The 21,766-nt window shown below is 39.2% G+C and overlaps 1 protein-coding gene across 2 annotated transcripts in view; it reads right to left on the reverse strand.

Moving 5' to 3' along the window:
• The window catches only part of NELL1 (neural EGFL like 1), a 772,999-nt gene that overhangs the window by 547,381 nt on the left and 203,852 nt on the right, over nt 1-21,766 (reverse strand). For both annotated transcript variants that reach the window (XM_081063734.1, XM_081063733.1), the window contains exon 12: nt 13,104-13,232. In XM_081063734.1, the coding sequence (XP_080919860.1) occupies nt 13,104-13,232 (129 nt within the window). The remainder of the gene's footprint in view (nt 1-13,103; nt 13,233-21,766) is intronic.

Here is a 21,766-nt window from a genome sequence, read left to right on the forward strand (position 1 = left end):
AGAAAGGATGCTCTGTTTACCCTGCCCACAGTAAAATGCTGAGCTAGTGTGCCAGAAAGACAAATGTACATTGAGAGAAAATATTACTTCTGTGTAAGAAATTTGCCCTAGACTAGAACTGGAGAAAACAGACACCTCGTCAGATATATCCTGGCAAATAAAGAAAGTGTCGCAGGAATCAGCTGTAGTTATTTTTCCTCTGGATCATTCCATAGTACTATGTGAATTACTTTTTGTGTCAGGAGGCCCTGAGATGAAATCCCAGCTCTTTCACTTACTAGCTGTGCGACGTTGGGTTTCTTTATTGACCAAGTAGAGACAAAATTAAGTAAAATAATAACTATGAAGACCTGTGTAGCACACTGCCTGGCACTACATAGGGTGCAAGGGACACAACAGTGAATGGAACAAGCAACAAATACCAGCCCTCATGAAACGTACATTCTGTGCTTACAAAAAGAACCCTAAAGAAATAAATGTGTTACTTTGTCAATCAAATGCAAAATGTAAGTTGGCACAATATGAAGCATCGACAGGTGAACTATAATCTGAGACACCAGATTTCTTTGGCTGGTCTCAGAGAAGTTTCCATCAGAATTTTGAGGAGCCAGGTGTCAGCATCAAAAGATAAAACTCAGTATTCAGCAGCAGCAAGAAAAGTGGTAAACATCCAGAAATTAAGGGGGAAAAGTCAATGAATCTCCACAGCAGCTCCCTAGAAGCTAGGAGCTAATACTGGGCTTTCTGCAAATCCTTTCAACACCGAAAGGAGGAGAGAAAGGTTTTGTAAAGCTGTGCAAGGCATAATTGGTACACACTTCAAGGTAGCTTTTTCCACTTTAAAACTGGAAAAGAAATTAACATCTCTCTATGAAATGCTAACTGTCTCAGTGGGAAGAAGCCATACAGCACCAAAGTTCATTCATGGAATCACGTCTTCATTTATTCATCAGTTCATTCACAAAGTATTCCCTGTGTATCTATTTTGTCCAGGCCCTAGACTGGGTCTTGGAGATACAAAGATGAATCAGATACAGCCCTGGCCTTTGAATAGGTCTTAACCTACAAAACATGTTTTAAAAAGTAATTAAGATCCTGTGTGATGGGCACTTTAATAAAGATTTGAATAAAGTGCTATCAGAGCCCAGAGGAAGAAGCCACAAAGTCAGCCATCAGTGTTTGATGTCATATAGAAGAAATAGCCAGAGAATCCATTCTAAATTCACTTTTCATATATATCCAATCAACCCCTCACATCCAATCAGTCAACCAATTCTGTTGATTTCACCTCTTGCCCTTTTTCACCTCCAGGTCTGCCACTACAACTTGCCTCGCTTACAGCAGACTGACAATTAGAGTTCCTGCCTTGCTTTACATTCTGTCCTCCGCTGCATGCTGCCATAATGATTTTTAAGAAATACAAATCAAATCGTATTGCATCTTTTTTAAACCCTTCAATGACTTCCCACTGCCATTTCAGTAGAATCCAAAGTTCACAAAGCCTACAAGGCTCCCTAATTCTGCCTCCCTCGGCATTTACCACTCTCTATCTACCACCCCAGGTTCCAAACAAACTAAATGTTCCTTTGCTCTCTTGTACCTCCAGGTCTGCAGAAACGATGTTCTCTGCTCTTGTATTACAAATCTCCTCACACACCTCTACTTTCACTAACTCCATCTCACCCTATAGTCTCAGCTTAAATACCCATCGCACCCCACACTTACCCATCAAATATGCGTCATCCTTCATAGACACAGTTGTCCCAATCTTTCAAGATCCCTCTCTTATGGCATCTTTCCTGCTTATTCCAGGAATTAGCCCTCTCCTTCCTTACTACTCACTGACACAGTCTCGAACCATGTGTCATAGGACTTAATTATGTCTCATTGAGCATCGATTATATTCAGACTTAACTAACATTTACTAAAATCCTACTTGATATTAAACCCAGCCTTGGACATCTTTGCTCACTTGAGTTCTTATAGCAATTCTTAAAAGAGACTACTAAGAAAAGTGTCAGCACACTAACTTTACAAAGGGGAAATGCACAGTGATGAAGTTACCTGCGTAAGTTCACAAAACGGTAGAACCAGGATTTCTAACCCAGGTGTCCCAAATCTAAGTCATAGATTTTCACTATTCCTATTTTTCGCTAATTATTTTGAGTGTATAATTCTTGTTTAGCCAGACAAGTTTCACCAAGAATCAGAAGCTACAGCAGGCACCATACCAGTCATAATAGCAAGGGCACAATAAAAACACTGAGTTAAATTCTTCTCAGTGCTGTCTAGATATCAGGCACCTTGGAGATGATCAAGAGTTATTATGTTTTAAATAACCAAAAAAAGTTGAAATCTACTACATTTCTATTTAAAGCTCTAAACTTGGACTTGTCGCTGAAAAGTGAACAGGGAGCTTTTTCCCTTCCTTTTTTCTCTTCCTTCTCTGTTACATAAAAATGCTCAATACTGTATATGACATAATATATGCATAATGTCTTTCATAAAAATGCTAAATACTGTACATGTATAATGTCTTTCAAGAAGACACTTTAAAGTCCTAACATACTGTACAGTGATCCAAAAGATGTCTCAATGTGACTTCTTAAGGTGAAAGTACATCACTGAAAAATAACCGAAGGCCATTCTCACAGGTTTGGCCTCTGGGTACCACCCAGACCCTCTGAGAGACTCACCAAAGAGCAGAGTAAGAAAGATTCAACTGGGCAAATGCAGCTCTCAGCTGTCAGAGGGAAGTAATGGTCAAGAATCAGATGAGGGCCGGCCTGATGGCTCAGGTGGTTGGAGCTCCCTGCTCCTAACACCTAAGGCTGCCAGTTCGATTCCCATATGGGCCAGTGGGCTCTCAACCACAAGGTTGCCGGTTCAATTCCTCAACTCCCGCAAGGGATGGTGGGCAGCGCCCCCTGCAACTAACAACAGCAACTGGACCTGGAGCTGAGCTGCGCCCTCCACAACTAAGATTGAAAGGACAACAACTTGACTTGGAAAAAATCCTGGAAGTACACACTGTTCCCCAATAAAATCTTAAAAAAAAAAAAAAGAATCAGATGAAATGTGTCTGCAAGGATTTGGGGAAAGGTACCACGCAAAGTCATTTTGATCATTTCAATGACGATTTATCACAGTACCCATCACAGGCAATCCTGAGAACGCATGAAGACACCAATTTTTTAAGCAGCGCTGTCTTCAGTATCACCCCAGCCAATGTTGCCTCCATATGGCCATGAGCATGCCTTCCTAACATACCAATCCGAAAAAGTCAGACCCTCCACGACATACTCTGTGGCCTACAGAAGTCAGTTTTGTTTTTGATCGTGCATCTGTACTGATAACAATTTGGAGATATATACCTCCTACATGAAAATATTTAATAAAATATATATGAGTACTATTATACTAATATATCATGTATACTATAAAACTTATACCAAAAGAAAAAGAAAAAAATGAGATGTAAATACACATGAATGAAAGTTCTAATATTTTTTCCATATCCCAATTAGGATAATATTTCCGTATCTAATTTTTCACCTGTTGTGATCCCTGAATTCTATAACGGCACACACTTGCCTACAGGATAAAGCTGAAACTCTTTAGCACACTTACACTGCTCTTCCCCATCTGACCATCAGTCCTACCATGTTTCCCCGAAAATAAGACCTAACCAGAAAATAAGCCCTATAAAGATTTTTTAAGAGGACATCCTCTGAATGTAAGCCCTATTGCATCACTTGGAGCCAAAATTAATATAAGACCCGGTCTTATTTTCAGGGAAACACGGTATCTCCATTCTCATCTCCTACCAAACTTATGTTGCAGCCATGCAAAACTTTACATTTTGTACTTTTCTATATGCTGATCCCTCTTGCCCAGGATGGTCCTCCCTCATTCTTTCTTTTGAAGAGTATCTCATTCTTAATGATTCAGCTCAAATGTAACCCTCCTCTGGGAAGCCTGTACAGACTCCCACTGGCAGAATTCACTGCTCCTAGAAGTGCACTCCTCAGACACAATTCAAATCCTAGGATGGAACAAATCCTATTGTATTTTCATTATCTGATCACAAGGTTCTCTTCCCCCTTTAGACTGGGAGCTTGTTGAAGATAGGCTCTATTTCTTAATCATCTTTCAATTCTTGGAACCCAACACAGTTCAATGCTTGGAACCCAACACAGTACCCAGCCACAGTAGGTGCTCAATTAATGTTTGCTAAAATAATGAGACAATACTCTAGGTCTGATTCTTCTTTATGCCCTTAGTAGGGCCATTATGTACAACCTTGCAGACTTTATACTGAATAATTCCAGAAGGTGCCACTCATCTAAATTACCACGTGTAGCACTACTTCTATAAACTCCATAATGACTAGCTAGCAGAGGACTGAACAGAACACAGTGGCTCAGTATATATGTTGGGAGATGGATCAGTCAGGGTTCTCCAGAGAATCAGAACCAATAACATATATACATGCGAGAGAGAGAGAGAGAGAGAGAGAGAGAGAGAGAGAGAGAGAGAGGAGAGAGAGATTTTATTATGGGTATTGACTCACACCATTATGGAGGTGTGAAGTCCAACAATCTGCCATCTACAAGCTGGAGAACCAGGAAAGCAGGTGGTGTAGAATAGCAAGTCCAACAGCCTAAGAACCAGCAGGCTGCTGGTTTGATTCCCAGAGTCTGAAGACCTAAAAACCAGAACTCTGACGTCCCAAGGCAGAATAAGAGACATCCTAAGTCAAGAAAAGAAAGAAGGAGTTTGCCCTTCCTGTGCTGTTTTGTTCTATTGAAGCCCTCAGCAGATGTTACCCATCTACATTGGTGAGGGTGGGTCTTTGCTCAGTCTGCTGAATCAAATGCTAATTTCTTCCAGAAATACCCTCACAGATACTCAGAAATGATGTTTTGCCAGCTATCTGGGCATCCCTGTCAAGTTGACACATGAAATTAATCATCACAGACAGATATATAACCAGAGTGTGTGTGTATCTCGACCCTGAATAGTGGCTGAAGACCAAGTTCTAGTACAAGCACTGCAAATAATGGGAACATTTATTGTTAATATAATGATGGATAATTATATAATGTCCACTTTGTATCATTATAATTATCATCATAAATAATATTACAATACAGAGCTATGAAGCTTCAGTCTTTACAAAATGCTTTCACATTCAATATCTTCCTTAACAATTACAACCAACTGGTACTGTTTAAGCCTTGTTTAAGCATCCTACTTGGATAAAAAATCAAGACACAAGAATTGAGTGACTTTCCAAGGTCACTGGCTGACAAGAGGTGGAGCCAGGATCAATCAAGATCTTCTTATATTTAGTTCAATGTTCTTTCACTACATCAAATACATACAGCAAATTTTAATACTGCCCTGGAAGTTGTCGGGGTGGGGTGGGGGGAGGCAGGGAAAATGCTAGAAAACAGGAATATTTGAGGATAGATGACTAACAAGGAAAACTTCCAGGCAGAGACAATCTGTTTAGACCCACTGCCTAAGAGCTCTCTCTTCCATATTCACAATGCTGTAATTTTCACTTTCTTTTGCTATGCTATTTGAAATTTAACAGTTTGGGGATTTTCTTAATTAACAAGCATCCTCTTTTAAGAATACGTTTACCTCTGGGAACGTTATGTGGATATCAATCATTTACAAATGTGTGTAAGGTTATTCCATGAATTGCTTTCCTCCTAGCATACAAATCAGGACTGCAGCACGTGAAATTCAGACTGTGAATTTTATTTGGAAGAAGAGATGGGGTCACTTATGGAAATGGGGTTACACTGGGGATAGAACATATCCAGATGAGGCAATACAGTAGGAACCACAGGGAAGAATGGAGATAATGCAAACGGGAAAGTTCAGTTCAATTTTATCTAGTTGCCAAGTGAGCAAATTTTAATACAATCAATTGAAGCCAGAGGACCATTTGGTTGGACACAGGAAATAAAAAGCAAAAAGCATAAAATTCATGGGAGAGAGTTTTTTCATTGCTTAACTGTGTGTCAAGAGTGGAAAACCATTCACCTAAATAGATTCTTTTTCTTCCTGGCACATAGCTAGACAACATTTACCAGCTTCTCTTGCAGTTAGGTATAGCCAATGACTAAGTTCTGGCCAGTGGAATGGGGCCAGCCCTGGCTCATGAAAACCTCCCATATATCACCTTCTATTCCCTTTCACTTTCTGTGCCAAACTGGGAAGCCATATATTGCACACGGTGCAGTGAAAGAGAGAAGGAGCCAGGGTCCCTGCATCACAGCTTTGAGGAAAGCCACTGCTAACCAGGAACATCCATCTGAAAGTCTACATGATGGAAAACAAACGCTTCTATTGTGTTAAGCGCCAGAGAATGTGTTATTTTCTATAAGCAGCTGACCAAAACAAATTTTAAAAAAATTTTTTGAGATATAACACTATATTAGCTTCAGGTGTACAACATAATGATTCTATATTTGTAAAACCTGCAAACTGATCACCACAATAAGTATAGTTAACATCCGTCACCATACATAGTTACAAAATTATTTTTCTTCTGATGGCATTTAAGATCTACTCTCCTAGCCACTTTCAAATATGCAATAGTAATAACTATAATCACCATGCTGTACATTACATCACCATCACTTATTTTAAAACTAGAAGTTTATACATTTTAACCCTTTATTCCATTTTACCCTTCACACATACAGCCACCAATCTGTTCTTGTCGTATGAGCTTGGTTTTGTTTTGTTTTTTAGATTCCACATATAAGATCGTATAGTATTTGTCTTTCTGTGATTTATTTCACTTCGCATAATGCCCTCAAGGTCTATCCATGTTGTTGCAGATGGAAAGATTTCAATTCTTTATGGCTGAAAAGTGGTAGCATGCCATTGTTATGTATATACCACATCTTCTGTTTCTATTCATCTTTTGATGGACATTTAGGTTGCTTTCATATCTTGGCTACTGTAAATAATGCTGCAAGGAATATGGGAGTGCATGTATCTTTTCTAATCAGTGTTTTCATTTTCTTTGGATAAATACCCAGAAGTGGAATTTTGGGATCATATGGAATTTTTAATCTTTTAAGTGATGCCCATACTGTTTTCCATAACAGCTGCATCAATTTACATTCCCACCAACAGTGTACAAGGGTTCCCTCTTCTCCCCAACCTTGCCAAACGCTTGTGATTTCTTGTCCTTTTGACATTAGCCATTCTCACAGGTGTGAGATGATAGCTCGCTGTGGTTTGGATCTGCATTTCCCTGATGATTTGTGATATTGAGCATATTTTCATGTGCCTGTTGGCCATCTATCTTCTTTGGGAAAATATCTATTCAGACCTCTGTTCATTTAATTGGATCATTTGTTTTTTTGATATTGAGTAACCAAAACAATTATTTAAAATGATCCCCTTCTCCTCAAAATTAAGGGAGAGCTACAATTTCTCTTGCTATGTGGTGAAGCGAGTCAATCTATAGCCAATAACAACAGTACAGATTACATGGACTAAAGGGAGCAGACAGCATTTCAGCATTACATGTACCAGGTAGATGCTTTTGCAAAGTAGTCTTGGAAATAGAAAAGCAGACACAGAGAAAAGCCAGGCCCAAGAAGAAAGCTCATCTATATCTGCCACTGGGAGGGAGGTGGCATGTAGGTTATTATAAGCAAAGCAAAGGCTAGAGATTTCTGTCTTGGAAGGCGGGGGGCAGGGTTGACAGATCCCTAGGTTCCAGAAGATCTCTCCAGTAGTCATGTAGGCTAAGTAATTTTTAAAAAATGATACCATGAGGTATTCTTATCTTAGGCATTCTGAATCTCTGGAAATAAATAGGAGCAGGAGCATACAGTTAAAGTTTTACTAACATGAATAATCAACATAGGACTTGATCCCCTGTGCTGTCCAAAGCTGGACTTCAGGAGACTAAAGCCTAGATTTGAGCATAAATTGGGCTATGTGGCTCATGAGGCTCATGCATTTTGTAAAAATTCAAAACCACAAGAGTTCCCTGATTAATCCTTAGATGATTAAGTGTAATTAAGCGTACTAGCCATTTTCCCACGCTTCTCTTAATCAGGAATTTACAGGGTCTTGTTTCTATGGAAGTACATTCATGCTAGACTTTGCACCCAATAAATACTTACCCCTGAGCTATTCTGCATCCGCCTTCTGTTTGAACGCTGATCTCTCTGCCAGTGTCCCAGCCTCTTAACACTCAAAGTGTCAGACCCTTTGTCATCACCTCCAGTCATGTGAAAGAAATTATAAGTCATCTTGCTAATCAGTTGCTGTATCTCAGACGTTTCAGTAGTTTTGTTACAAGAAATTATTAAATCCAAACCAGTACAGGTGATTTGTTCCACAACACAGTTCCTGAAGTACGGCTTCACTCGTGTTTTTCCATGGAAGGAATGACAGCATCCTTATAAATTAGTATGCGTGGTGCCTCACTGCCACCAATACGCTCATGGCAAGACTGCTAAAACCTGGTCTTTCCATCTGAGAACAATTTTCCCTGCCACTTGCCAATTCTCCCAAAAGATGCAGAAGTGGGAAACCCACCTTCTCAAAGTACCGGCCTCAAGGAGTACACACTCTTCCGATTCCGAGAAAGATCCCTATGTAAAACATTAATGATATAAGTTGTAATGATGTTGATGATAACTATTGTGCTTCATTAACTGTTTAGTGGCTACCAGACAATTTGCTAAGTTTTTGACATGCACTGTGTCATTATCATCTTAATTGGGAAATCCAACTTCCCACGTTGGAACTGGCCCTCACAAAGTACTAATTGACCACTTGTGGTCGGCAAAAAAACCTATTGCCTGGCACCAGGGCCACAGCAGACTCTTAATGATCCACAGTTTCTAGTAGCTCTCAATGTTTGCTCTGTAAAAACTACGTTCAGTCATGGGCACTGAGCAAAGGTGTTTTCCTGAAGTCACAAGACCTGGATCAATTAATTCAGGCAGGCATAGCAATAGGCGTAGGCTAATTTATGTGAAGGTAACACATAATCGCTGCTCCAAACTCAGTGATTTACACAATTATTTCTCACTCATGCCACATGTCCATCACCTGTCATGTATCACACGGCTCCACGTCATCTTCCTTCTGAGACCCCAGCCGTGCTCTGGAACATTGGCAGTTTTGTATTAGAAAAGAGAACGAGGTAGAACCCTGTAATAGTTCTCAGAGTTTCTCTGAAATGGTACATTTCACATCCACTCATATTTCATTGGGTCAGGAGTACAATACAACATTGGAACAGGGTTGGAGGTGGGGAGATAGGGCATAGCAAGAGTCAGGGCATAAAGCACGAGAGTAGAAATAAGCTGAGTATCATCTTTACTTCATTTCTCTGAGTCTTAGTGTCCACCTTTGTAAAATGACATTAACATGGCCAGAGTTGCCACTTTCCTCCCAGATTTATTATAAGACTCAAAGAACATACCACTATATATATGTAAAAGGAGTTTGAAAACTGCAGAGTACTCTATAAGTAGGAAGTATTATCATGTATTATCATGTAATGCTAATCTTCCCATGCCTGGGAGATTGCATGATGTATATGACATCACAGTTATTCATCTAAATAACTTTTTACTACAGGAAGAGAAAGTTTATGATATTCTATTTATGTAGATTCCATATTCAAAAAGTAAGATCATGAGTAGACCCCACGTGCTATACGTTCCTCAGACACTATCTATACTGTAAGCTAATATATCAGAAACTATTTGAGACCAACCCATTGAAAATGTCATCAGGAAGGTAAAAATCCTCAGCATACCAGATTCAGAAAACACCAAACTCCAACGAAAGCAGTTTTCAAAATGGGGGACATTCCTGTTGAAGTCGGATCAGGCAAAATCAAACAGCCTCCTGTGGATTGTATCATAGCTACAAAGGGTCTTATTATCTTCTATTGATTGGCTAGGAGTTTTGATATCTTCTTTATGGCAGTTTCTACTATAATCTCTGCAAAGCAGGAGTCCTTAATACATCAGATCTCTGCTACGACCCTAGGTAAAGTTAAGAAAATTGAAAGCTTTGTGCGCTTCTTTTTCCACTGAGAGCCTGAATAGGCTTTTAAAGATAGCCTGGACAATGTGTGTAATATTTTGTTTTAATTTGCAAGCCAGCCTTGTTCATGTACTTTATACAATATGGGTCATTTTCACTCCATTTACTCAGAGTAAAAAAATAATTTGGCTGCAGCAGTTCACAAGTAGCTACTCTCTCAGCCAGGGTGAGACAATGAACTCAGCTCTCTGAGAGTCTCTGGTATACAGGTGGTACTTGGCGACCTCTAATCTTGTCTATCAAGCCAGCCCAGAGGACTGGGGAAATGGCCATACACTAAATTTAACCATAAAAGAATGCAGTAGATATAGCTTTTTGCCCACCCAAACCACTTCTACGCTCTTCCTGTTGCCACAACCCTAATTGGTTCAGGTAAAGGGCAAAGATCATTTGTTCTCAGGGAAGAGAAACCCCTACTCCAGCTCTAGGGGTTGAACACAGTCAGCCCAAACCAGTGACAGTCATCGCACCCACTTTTCTCAAACACTGGTATCATTTCTCAAACAAGGGGTGGGGAGGATGCAACCCAGGTCTGAAAAATAAAACAGCAGACGTCTGCATGGGAGGAGCAGCAGGGGCAATTACAGGGGACTTTCTAGGAAGGACGGTCTTTAAACATAAGCCAGAACCTAAACCAGAGAAGGTTTTTAACCCCTGCCCCTTCCTTCCTTCCTTGCTTGGGACACTGATGTGAGGACACCATGCTTGGGGCTACAGCAGTCGTAATGCAACCATAGGAAAATAAGCCCCAAGTCCAATGTGCTGAAGATGGAAAACTGGAAAGAGAGAAGAGCTCTCAATGTTGATATTCACTCAACTTGGTCAGTGCATCCCATCCAGTATTTGACACTGGCTTTACTCCCTGAGTTCCATTCTTATATCATACTACTTAGTCATTTCTTCTGAGGTGCTAGCCTTATCTCTATGAATAAGCCCCCCTGGAAACTCTGAAAAATATCCATGATAAGAGAAATGACTGAAGCCTGAGGACATCACCATTACCCAAAGTGGCACCACTGTGCACACGGGCCTCAGGCCAGGAACATACACTGAGCTGAGAATAGTATGTCTAAGAAAACAGTAATTCATACCTAAAATTTCTCAATGTAATAAATAAAAGAAGGCCTCACAAAGGACAGGTTTAATATCACAAATGGCTCCTCACGAAGTTGATTTTATGTAATGAAAAATGGCATCGATGAGAAAGAATCAGAGGGACCCAAGGAGCATTTGCACCAGCGATGTTCTCCCAGATTCTGCAGGGTCTCAGCAGCTAAGGGGAGCCAGGAATAGTGGGCGTACTGGTCCCAAACAGACAACTAAAAGTCTGTCAGTGGTAGAATCAGGACTGAAATTATTTTGAGTTCTTTCTATCATTTTTATCATTGTTCACAGTCTTCTCCCACATATAGTAGAAAGAAAGTAAATTGTTTTAGACAATTACCTGGCTTGTAGGATATTTCCATGGTAAAAGAAGAGGAGAATGCTCACATTTTTTAAGTTACATTAATTTTCTGATGAAAAATAGAAAATAGCATAAAGATATTTTAAAAATAAATATTAGTATGAAGTATTAAAATTAATAGTCCTCTTCTCCAAAACTGACAATAAGTAATATGCTATTAAAGGGTAATGAAAGTTTCCCAACCAAAGGGGCAACTTCATCCTCTCAAGTAGCATGTCTACCTAATCAAGTTCAAATCTATAAAGGTAAGCAAAAGAAAGAAGAAAAAAAAAAGTGACACGGATAGGAAACAACCCACTAGTTAGACTATGCTATTAATGAGAACCAAAGTGGTAATGAAGAGTCTTCCAGAAGAAGTGAAAAACAGAGGCTATCTAACAGACACTGAGCCCGAGTGGTGACGAGACACATTTCCTTAACAACTGAAGAGGTCTTTAGTCAAAGCCAAAATGTTAAGCAAGGGTCAACCCTATGAAAGAGCAGAATGGAAAGGAATTTACCATTACTGTCATCAGTTGTCTTTACCTGAGAACACCTGACCCATCAGTTGTCTTTACCTGAGAACACCTGAGCAGTTGGAGGAGCGTGACCAAGCCTTTCAGCACCCATTCCATTTGAGACAGCCACATGATTAACAGATCACTAGGGTTCAATACATTGTTAGTGAAGATGCCAGCAAGGACTGGGTGCAACCATGACAGAGAAACAACCTCGCCATCATTTTGCCTATGAGAGCTTCTCTACACTGATAGGAAGGAGTCAGCGAGCACCTGAGGATGGATGGGCTCAGATGTTAGGGTGCTATACACAGTGACCAGTGTCAGAGCTAAGCCCTGCTCCTTTGGAACAGGAGTGTGCAATGCTCGCCGCAGCAGGGTGGAGTGCCTAGCTTGGAAAGAGAGGTTCACATAAGACACAGGAGGTGTTCCACTCTCTCCAGTGGAAATAGGGGGTCACGATGCTTGAGGCCTTCAACCCACTATCATGGCATCAGTCCGTGTGCCAAAATTATGATGAGTCCATTTGTCACTACGACGTTTAGTAGAGTTTGGGAATTAGCAACCCAGGAATCAGTCATTGAGAAACACAACTGAAAAAATATTCTGACCTTGGCAGGTGAAGAAGATGGCAGTTGGGTACAAATTAGTATCAAAGCATCGTTCAAAGGAGGATCCACCACGTAATGTTTAATTGGACGTGGAGATGACAATCTACTCAAATAAGACAACAGAAAATGGAGTGTTTATGGTTTTGCTGGGGATTGCTACAAACAGTGACATCAGTATGTAGAATCTGATATGGCCCTATTGCTTTTGTTGCTTTGCTGTGTTTCATAACTATCTTGTCTTGCTTTCACAAACTACTAAGCAAACTGTATAAACCAAGAGCATAGAGTACACTAGGTAATTGATATAATTTCTTGTCAGATCCCCCAAAACCAGAGCCAAGTGATGGCTTTCAATCTTCAATCACAGGTACCAGGAAATAGAGCTCTCACAGTGACTTCATTAAATAGCTTACTTACCTTCACAGTAGGCAGAGTCTCCCTGAATGGAGATGTAACCATTCTTGCACTCACAAGTAGCTTTTGTATTCCAGTTTTTGCACTCTGAGTTTTCGCCACATTTAGGTGCTTCTGCACAAAAGTTATGACCTAGTACAAGCAAATGAAATTTTGCATCAGGAAAGAAGAGAATAAAAGACTTCCAATAATAAAGTGTGAAACACTTTTATTGTATGTAATCATGCATGAAAACATACCTTAGCAATATGAAAGAGTGAGCTGGCAAGGGGGTGGGAGAGTAGGAATAGGAGACTTCAGACCGTCCCATCGTTGAGACTTTTCCCCCCAATACTCAAACTTGCTAAAGTTGTTCCTTCCTGAAAGCTTTTATCCACATTGATCCTGAATCCTCTTCCTACCACTTTCTTGCATGACTAGTCTTTTTGTCATTGTTTTATTGCAAAATTTGACACAGAGGAAATATACAAAATGAATACATATGATTATATAAAATGAAATTGATTACACCACCCCAATGAATCCCCCTCCCAGCCATCAGACATAACTATCCTGAATTTTGTGTTAATCGCTCCCTTGCATATTTTTTATAGTTTCACCATATATTGGTGCTTGTTTCTAAATATATGTCACTTAGTTTTGCCCATTTTGAACTTCATGTGAATGAAATGATATTGTACGTATCTTCTATGATATATTTTTCTACTCATCCTTGTTAATGCCTGTAGCTATAGTTTATTCATGTATCGATGCTGTATATTTTATAGTATGAATATTCTACAATTTACTTTATCCATTATACTACAGATTGACATTTGATTTATTTGCCTTGTGGCATGAGAACTCAGCCACAAAAGTAAAATAAATCCAGGCACTAAGCTTTCAGGAATGCAAACTTTTCTGCTATGCACCCCCTATCTACAGTTAGGATTGACAGGCAAATCTCCTTTTACAAACTGGAGTTTTCCTAATCATCACTTTGAAGGATTCACCCTTCAAAGTTCTTGATGTTTGCATCTCACAACAGCCCCAGGCTTTGTCTCCAATCTACTTACATAGTATCCATTATAAGCTAGGTTCGACCACCAGGGACTAGAAATTGTCCTGAGGGCAAATGCCAACTCCAGTGTGTTTACTTATCTCAATAAAATCACACTTTTTCAATATATCTTGGTCTCTGATTTTTTTCCCCCTTACTCTATTACCAGCTCCTCCAAATTAAAAAAAAAAAAACCTTTACATAGTATGCATCATTTTCAGGTGAGCAAGGAAGAATAGTTTATAGCTACCACAAAAGTTATGAAGTTCAAATATAATAAGGTATATAAAGGGGTTTTACCATCTTTAAATCAGTATATTTTAGTGAATAATAATTACACTGCTACATCACATAGGTGGTCTCACAGAAAACAGTGACTCTTGGAGTCAGGAGGTCTAATTTCTAATTCAAGGTCTGCCACTAACAAACAGTAAGTCAGTTTGCTTATCTGGGTATATACAGAGGGTACCAAAAAAATGTATACACATTTTAAGAAAAGAAAACAAACTGTATTAAAATTACGCTGATGGTCACCACTTTGAGCACCTCTTGTCATTGCAGAAGTCAAACGTGACTTGTATTCATCTTTTGTTATCAGTATATCTTGAGTATTACAATTTTAACATAGTTTTTTCCTTTCTTACAATGCGTGTCCATTTTTGACACCCTCTATCCTGGCAATGGATGACATCTGTGATTTTCAAACTGTTCCTCAGTCTTAGGCACAGATGAGTTGTCAGACAGGATTCAAGTCCCCACCACTGAGTCCAACAGAATACCTCTGCTTTTATACTTTTGACACATGTATCGCATAAACAAGTTTCTGCCTTTAAAAACACAAAAATCACTCAATTATATAAACTCTAAGTTTAACTCCTTTTGGTGATGACATTATAGAACTTTTTTCTCTTTGAAACAGAATTTTAAACAAACAATATTTAGGCTGCATTTATTCTAAAAAAATGATAATAACTACTACCAAGTAATGAAAATAAAATCAGGTGCCTAAGTCTGGCATTACATTAGATGTTGTAGTTGCGGAGCATAACAGTATATACCTTATTAATGTGTGTGGAAAGAGTAAAAGGGGTAACCCAGGTAAAGCCCTTAGAACAATTCTTGATACATACTAAGAAGTCAATAAATGTCAGTCACTATGATGAGAATAATGATTATGATAATGATAATGTCAGCAATGATGACTAAAGTTCAAAATACCTTGATAACACTATTATCTTCAATTTCAAGATAAGAAAAGAGAAGCTCAAACTCATCACCATCTAGCTAAAAGTGGAGATGCCGAGGTTCTAAATTATTGTCCGGTAAGCTCTAAGTCCCAAGTACTTGTCACTACATATATCCTCTCAGATAGCAAAATCTAGAGATAAAAAACTGAAAGATGTATCTGCTCCTCGGAACATCAGAGAGTGAATCCAAAGGCTTAGGCGAGCATATTATCGCGTCCAACCACACTACCTACCGTATGACCTATGAACTGCTGATTGCTCCAATCAAAATCAGGAAGAACTTCACTTGTTGCAAATCTAAAAACTCTGTCAGTCAAGAACACTTCTACAAGAGCTTGGAAGGCTGATACTAACCATTACAACTAAGACAAGTTGATGGTTTTGCTATCAAAGGGATCATTTTTACATATCATAGCTCTCTTTGCTAGAGGAAGTGAATGGACTTCCTGCTCATATCAGAACTGATCAATAATTAAGTTGTCATGTTTGCTTTCATTATGAAGCTTGATTCAATGTCACATGTGCCTCCGTTATTGCATGTATTCTTTGTCTGTTTCTTTTCTCTTTCCAGGAAATTATAATCTTCATTTGATGGACTGGAACAAAGCCCCTCCAACACTGTCGATTTCCTAATGCATTTCTCTATCACGTATGTGCCGTGTCAATTCGCAATGCAGAGAGTTGGGTGAATTGTACTTCAAGGACAGTGAAGGGGCCATGGGAGAAACCAGTCTTAATGTCAAATCCCCTTTGGTTGGTCTTCATTATTATGCCAAAACACCAGTATTTTTTAAATTAATCCAGGCCTTCGTTCAAGCAATATTCATTCAGTGCCTATTTGTCTTTCTACACAAGTGAATAATGATTCACTCAATATTTATGGGGCACTACTCTATGGACTGAAACACCATGCAAGCTTTTGGGGGCAAAGCAAAGATGTTTGAGGCATATTCTCTGCCCACAAAGAAATTACAAACTCTAAGGGAAAATAAGGCAAATACAAGGGTAGTGTAAATATAAGGCAACCTATGTTCAGTGAGATGTGAGCAGTACAAATTATCGTTGTGTTTCAGAGAAGAAGAAATCATTTCTAGATGATGCAAAACTTGACTTTGGATTCATCTTAAGTAGAAACTTGAAAGGGCCAAGGCACAGATCTGAGTGGGAAGAGTGGGACTCCAACTCTAAGGAAGAAGGGTAAGTTTGAAGAACCTCAAATAATCTGACACAGATGTAATAACAATAATTAACATGTACTGAGCACATATTATATGCTAGGCACTTGGCTATGTGTTTTACATGATTATCCCATTTAATTCTAGTAACAACCCTATGAAACTGGAATTGTCATCCCTATTTTACAAATATGCAACTGAAGCTTAGAGAAGTTAGTGACTTGTGGAAGGTACACAGAGCCAGAAGCCAGGAGCCAGGTCTGACTGAAGACAGAGTTCTTAATCACCATGTTATTCCACAGTCTTCACAAGAGCAATAAATTCCGAAGCAGTGTACAATAAAAGAAGATATCCTTTTTGCATGTGTAGATTCAAACACACTACAATCTAGGTTTCTTCTCCTCAAAATATGTATTATTTTGGCTAGTTAATTACAAATATTCTTAAGAAAAACCCTAATTTTAATCACCCCAACTTCTCTAAGTCAGGGACTATAAGATTCATTTCTTTCAACCAAGAGCTTCCCACCCAAGGATGGGGGGAAGAATACATGTCTTATAAATGAATGGACAAAAAGGACAGGCTGAAAGAAATATGGGTGGGTAAACTCATGAGTAAATGAATAGATAAATGACTTTACAGTGTCATTTAATGCCTCCTCTTAACCAACTGGAAGGCAAATGTGACACGTTTGTTAGTCACCATTTTTCTTTCCTTAAACATTTTAATTGAGGTACAATTTCCATACCATAAAACTCACTCATTGTAAAGATACAGTTCGATGATTTTTAGTAAATTTACACAGTTGTGCATCACCACAATTGTTTTTAGAATATTTTCATCACCCCAGCTGGTCATCTTCCTTCTTAAAACTCCACCTCAGCATCTGAGTTGGTGGTCATAAATCCTCAATTAATTCTCCACATTTTCAGCATCCTTCTAAAGGCTTTGTCTTTTTTATCTGATGTGTCTAAATAGCATGACATGTAAGATACAGATCGTTCCCTTCCTGGATACATATCTCCGGTTGCTACCTACAGTCTCTTTTTCAAGTCCTCTAGCTAGCTCTTGGTAGATTTTTCTTCAGCTAGTTATCAACACTGTCTGATGTATGAGACTCCCCAAAGTCACCCTCTTTCTTTTTAAATTCATTGGGGTGACAATGGGTAGTAAAATTACATAAGTTTCAAGTGTACAATTCTATAATACATCATCTAAATATCACATTGTGTGTTCACCACCCAGAGTCAGTTTTACTTCCATCACCATATATATTTGACTCCCTTTTCCTTCGTCACCCTCTTTCTTAATTTTTTTTTCAGAATTAGAAGCTGTGACCAGATGGTAGAATACACACACAAATAAACAAACTGTCCAATATTCAAATTCTTTTACTTGACTGTTTTTCACATATGACTCTATAGTTTCCAGAATTATTCTTCTATAATTAGAAGCACACGCTGACATCTTTTAACTAGCACTGGTGTAAATACAGAGAACACCTTAATGATAAAAGCTGCCATTTACTGACCCCTTCCAACATTTTAGGCATAGTGCTAAGCATGTGACACACCTTCCCTCATGAAACCCTCACAACCATAAAGATTACCATTATCCTCACGTTACAGATTAGGAAAATGTGGCTGAGACTTTAAGTAATTGATCCAAGGTAACACAGCCAGGAAGTAGCAGAGTCATGATTTGACTCTGAAGTTCTTGTTAAGACCACTGTGATGTAAATGCTTGAGAGCATAAATGACTAATGATTACTCTCTAATGATGTCTAGGGACCTCAATTCTTCTATGTCCTGTAAAATTTTTAAAATAGGTCCATTTAGGACCCACCTGCAGATTCTGCTAATCTGTTCTTAGCAGAAATTGACTCTAGGACAATGTTCATGCCCAAACATTTCTGGCCTCCAGTCGAGAACATCCATTCATCTCCAGAAGGGATAATAAAGGCTCACAGATCCCTACAGGAGTACAGGAAATAATACTGACTATCTAGCGTGTCCCACTTTACATAGTTTATATCATTACAGCCAATATCCCACTTGACATTCCATTTGGATGGCCTCATAGGCAGCTCACAGCTCGTTCAGCCAAAACTGAACTCTTGATTATTGCTTCCCAAATCCACACTCCCCGAGCTCTCCATCTCCATCTCCGACAGCTTTATTCTCCCAAATCAGAAAATTAGGACTCACCTTTGCCCTTACTCCTCAAATTCAGGCCCTTTCCACGTTTTGTTAATTTTATTTCATAACTATCTCTTCCATCTATCTCTTTCTCCTCTACTCCATGGCAATAACAATAACCCATCCTACTGCAAACTATTATCTCTTAAATGAGGAAACTGCCTCATTTGCCTTCCTGTTTCCCCTCTCCCCTGTCTCTAATTTTCCACACAAAGGTATCCTTTTAAAACATAGATTGGATCATGCCACTCCCTCTTAAAAATCTTTCAAGGGCTTCCCACTTTACTTAAGAAAAATAAAAAGTCCTTGCCTTTGACTTGAGAGACCAAACAAGGGCCCCCCTCTGCCTCCATCATTCCCCTACAAACATTATCAGACTTTCTTTTAATTCCTCTAAATAGTCTACTCTCTTCCCTGATTCAGGGTCTTTGCAACCTTGTTCCACCAACTCAGAATATTATTACACATTCCTGCCAGAATAATTTCTACATCCCAGCTTAATATTAATATTAATTTCACGTCCCAGCTTAAATGTAATCTATTTAGAGAAGGCTTCCTTGTCTCCCAAGTCTAAAGAAAGCCCCATTATTCTTGCCCATACCACCTCATTTTTCTTGTTCATAGCAGTTATTACAATTACTAATAAACTTTTTATTTCTGTGTTTACTTGTTCATGTCTATCTCCCCATCAGTTGGTCACCTTTTCAAGGGAAAGGATCGTGCGAGTTTGTTCACCTTGTGTCCTAACACATTATAGGCACTCAATAAATATTTGTTGAGTTAATGACTAAAATCCATAGTCCTCCAAACTAAAAATTAAAAGTGTATTTTATAGATGAATAAACCAGGGGTCATTGATGTTAACTACTTTCCCTGTGGTTACACAGCTAGTAGTTGAAAGGTGAAAGAGAAATGTAAACCCAAATATGATTCTAATATCCAGGCTCTCTCTACCATCCTACACGACTGCCAGCCATGATTTTAATCATCAAGGAACATTGAAAGGATGCCTGAAGAAACCAGTATTCCATCAGCTACTATCATTTTCCCGTCTGTGACATGCCTTGAATAGTTCCAAAGGAACAAACCTTGTATCTTTCTCCGGGATACATTTCATTATTACCCGCTGCTTGAGGACTCAAAGATAGAAAAATAAATAAATAAATAAAATGAGATAACTTCAGAACACCATCCATGGATGAGCTACCAATATGAGTGAGACCCATTTGGAGCTCAGACCAGAGTGCTAAAAGTGAGCACATGCTCAGAGGAAGACACATAATCTGCTAAAATGAGGTTCCAGGTTTTACTGGAACCACCTCCTTAATTTCAGTTCCTAGCAGAGGTACCATTCATTTGACAAATATTTATTTAAGCACCTGCCATGTGCCCAGGCACTGTGCTAGGCAATAGGGATATTTAAAAAATGCTGTGAACAGAATAAAAATGGTCTCATTCATCTTACACTCTAGCAGGGAAGACTGATGTTGACTATTGGGTTACAAGAAGATATTGGGATAAAGAGGGGCAAGGTACTCCAGGAACATATCACAGAGAAGGGTTGTAACACAACATATTTAAAAAATCTAAAGGATCATTAAGGTTGGCTGGACAAAGGATAGGAGTTTCAAACACATGGAACAGGCATGTGTTCATAACAAGTTCAAGGACATTAATGAAGAAATACAAATGATGGGGTCACACTTTTCCTCCTCTAGCTGGGAGCAGTGTAAAATGTGGACTCTCCCTAGTGGCTCAGTATCTAGACTTCTGTTGCCAGTATTACCAATAATACCTATAAAATGATCTGCTATCTTTAAATCCATTGGCCTAATATGCACATAATAAATACTGTCTATTATAAGGAGGCCCCTCAACATTGCTACTCACCAGATCCCACTCTGTATCCTTTATAATTAGAGCAAAACCATCCACCAATCCTGCTTCATCTCTGGTTTCTGCAGCCAATGACGGACAAACATCTTTATGATTTATTCACTACTGATACTTCTTTCAGAGCAAAGAATGAATAGGCCACTACCTCTGGGCAGGACTTGGTTTCTCTAAGGTACTTCACGTTTGATTCCACATAGAGTACCATTGTTTGCCCTCAATCTCTTGTCACTAATGTATCTCCCAGCAGGTCAGGCAAGTTACCTTCGAAATGATGTACCTGGACAATCTGAAAATGTACTCCAGAATCCTTTACCCTAACTCAATTCCTAGAAAGCCAGTACCTCTCACATCACTGTTATTTGCTCAACCTTGAAAGTTATATGAGGAGCAAAGGTATACTGAGTACAGAATATTTCATTGTCTCACTGGTAGGGAGACAGCTCCACCCATATACTGCCTAAGAGGGATATGGTCCAAAGATCCTTTCTGAGAACTGTACACCCTTATGCACTCCACAGCCAACAAACACGAAGCCTTGGCCTTCGAGAGGTGAGAACTGTTCTTTAGCTCCTGTGGACAGAAGGCTGGATCGAGATGGGCCTGTTAGAGACTGAGCTCTGGACTGACAGATTTGGTCTTAGAAAGCAAATGGTTTTTTCCTACCATAGTCAACACTAAGAGTCTTCCTATCAAAGCAGACTGACCTTCATTTCAGGTCTTCTTTCTGGGGCAATGTGCCTCTGTCTGGAGACTCCTGGACCCAGATCCATTGTGGCACTTTGAGAAGCACAGCCTTCATGGATTCCCTGAGACTATACACTCCTTCAACTGCTCTTCATTTCCACCCTCAACCATTTAAGGTGCAGCGCTGTCATTCTAGTGCCCATTGCAGCCCAGGATTGCAGGGATTCCATCTATCTACATGCACAGGACTTGACCCACCCACATACTGTCAGTTCCGCTATGTAGGCACCAGCTGCCATTCTCATTAAGCCTCTGTTCCAGACTCTTTTCATCTCACATCCCCTAAATCCTCTCTCTAAAACCATTTCAATTACAAATTCACCTAAAATGATGAGGAAGACTCTGGGGGAAAAAATATCATATGACT

This window comes from Rhinolophus hipposideros (assembly GCF_964194185.1).
Source record: "Rhinolophus hipposideros genome assembly, chromosome: 10".
Lineage (NCBI taxonomy): Eukaryota > Metazoa > Chordata > Mammalia > Chiroptera > Rhinolophidae > Rhinolophus > Rhinolophus hipposideros.